This window comes from Anopheles aquasalis, chromosome 2 (genome assembly GCF_943734665.1).
Source record: "Anopheles aquasalis chromosome 2, idAnoAquaMG_Q_19, whole genome shotgun sequence".
Taxonomy (NCBI): Eukaryota; Metazoa; Arthropoda; class Insecta; order Diptera; family Culicidae; genus Anopheles; species Anopheles aquasalis.
The window spans coordinates 16217501-16220000 of NC_064877.1; the positions used below are offsets into that span (position 1 = coordinate 16217501).

Below are 2500 nucleotides of genomic sequence, written 5' to 3' on the forward strand. Positions count from 1 at the left end.
CGCAGCGTAAGCGCAAACCACGGCACTCTGGGCTCGAGCAAACCCAGACGCGGAAAAAGTAAAACGCTGAAAAACTGAAGTGCGTGCGTGCGTGCGTGAGTGTGTGCGCGTATGCGTTCGCGTTCGTAGTGTTTCCGAGAGTGATCCACGAATCCATCGCTCCACTGCCAACAGGATCTTCCCGTTTTCAAGTGCAAACTTTTTGAATTATCTTACGCAATTATCGACCATTTTTTAATGCATACCCCTTTCTTTCTTTTTCCCCTTGTGTATGTGTGTGTGTTTGTGTGTGTGCGTGCCCGTGCAGTGAAGTAAAAGCAAGCCAAGTGAAGGTGAAACTGGCAAAAGCAACAAAGACAAAGGCTTAAATACAAGCGAAAAACTTTACAACAGCGTTCAACAGCAGCAGGAAATCGTTCGTGCCAGCAAAGCAGCAGCAGCGGGAGTGTCCTTTCTTTCCTCTCTATACCTACGGTGGAAGAAACGCAACAAAACCATACGAACGCTCATTGTAATATGAGTAATGCTATTAACCAAAATGGTACAGGTCTAGAGCAGCAGGTACGTAAATTGTGGGATTCGCTGATGATGATGATGCTGCTGCTGCCTCACCTCACCTCAGCGTGACTCGCGGCGGGGTGGGTGCGGGTGGTTATACTCCTCCAATCAAAATAGTGTGCCTGCGAATACTGTTGCTAGGAGCGCCCGGCCGTTTGGTGACGTCGTCGGCGAGCGTGAATATGTATGTCTGTGGGCGCGTGAATCGTGTCATGAGACATGGCGCGGCTGGGGGCAGCAGGTTGGGTGCAAAATTGCATTTTCCACTCGTGTTTTTCGTTGTCCGGGATCATGGTTACGGTTACTGGTTATGGCGGCCATCAAGTGGATCGTATGAGTACGTTCGGGCATGGGCCTGGCTGTTACCCACCCAGGGCCCAGGGCCCAGGGCCACATATTCGACCTCTAGCTGTCTGTTCGACTCGAAGGTTGTTTCCGAGACCCCTTTTACCGCACTGCACTCCATGTGCAGGTCCCGCATACTAGCGCAGTGGGATGGAGCTCCAAGCCCAACCACTAAACAGGAACACGCAGCAACCATTGCTTTTCCGATTGCACAACATTACGACGAGAACCACGAATGGGTTGCAAATGCACACGGAAGCGGCACAAACCGTGTATAACTTTATTCACTGTACCCCCGTACTGGTTACCGGAGCGATGTGGAAGAGCGATTGAAAGGGTGATTTGCTTATCACCTTTGATTTCTGCACACCGTATCGATCACATCGAGTGCGCCTTCTTCATGCCAACAAAGCGGACGTCGGATGCTTGTTTCTGAATCATCATCGGTCCACCAACAAAAAACTCTCTAACCAATCGCCGTACCATCCTGTTCGAGCATGAATCATAACGTGAATTTCGCGATCCGCGTCGTGACCAGGGGCGTCCCCAGCCCCACCGCACGCAGGTCCCACGATTACTCATCTCAGCGGGGGTTGGGCGACGCTGTATGTCCCGTTTGGTGGTGAAGTGTGGTTTCACGCTCTTCTTGATCGTCTTTCTCCGTCGAATGTCGGCGGTTGTTCCACCATCCATCGCTAGCGCGCCTCTTAGTAACGGTACAAAGCAGCGTGTTTGGCCTAGATAAGTCGACCAACTACCATCACCATCGCGTACACAAGATCCCCCACGACAGCGTTGGAACAATCAACATCGCTCCACATTTTACTAGCGGAACAAAGCGTGCTTTGGCGGCGTACCGTAAATGCGGCCTGTACTTATTTCAGAAATCGTGGAAATCATAAGGAAATACCTTCGCCTTTGAGAGAAACGCACCGCTCTCTTCGATTGATGGCAGGGATGGTTGAGACAATTTGCGTCTTTTCGCTTCGTTACGCCGAGAAACAGGGATTTTTATAGCCTTCCATGGCCGTCTTCGTTGCGCGTCATCTGTAATGCGCATATTATGCCCAACACCCCTATACCCTACCATCTCCTTTGCCGTTCCTCTCGGATCCCTGGATGCAATTGCGCTGCTGCATCGTCTCGCGGGAACCAGCGGTCAATGAGTGTAAGCGCTACAGACAGAGAGAGAGAGAGAGAGAGAGAGAGAGAGAGAGAGAGAGAGAGAGAGAGAGAGAGAGAGAGAGAGGGGGAGAGCGAGTCGTACAGAGTGAGGAAGCGTAGATGTTGTCGTTTCCTTCGCAGTTAAATTCATTACAGAACATGCTCTCCCGTCCCGTTCGCGCTTACTATCTCACAAAAGACCACTCTGAACCCTTTAGTTCTGTATACGATAATCGTGCGTTTGCTTAGAAGCTCACTCACAGGTTGGCTTATAATAACTTGTGTGGGATTTGACGGTCGTCGTGTTACACGAGCCCCACGTGCTTCAATGCCACGACCGTCATCGTCGTCGTTATCGTTGCCAGTAGCCTACCTTCGCGTGCACGAGCTATGGTCGTGGTCACTGGCATCCTATGCTCTACTGCCGAGCGTC

At 51.2% G+C, this 2500-nt stretch overlaps 1 protein-coding gene across 3 annotated transcripts in view; it reads left to right on the forward strand.

Annotated features, from left to right (window-relative positions):
* The window catches only part of LOC126569728 (ATP-dependent RNA helicase bel), an 8901-nt gene that overhangs the window by 798 nt on the left and 5603 nt on the right, over positions 1 to 2500 (forward strand). For all 3 annotated transcript variants that reach the window (XM_050227017.1, XM_050227016.1, XM_050227015.1), the window contains exon 2: positions 308 to 561. In XM_050227017.1, coding sequence (XP_050082974.1) covers positions 517 to 561 — 45 coding nt within the window. In that variant the 5' untranslated portion in view covers positions 308 to 516. The remainder of the gene's footprint in view (positions 1 to 307; positions 562 to 2500) is intronic.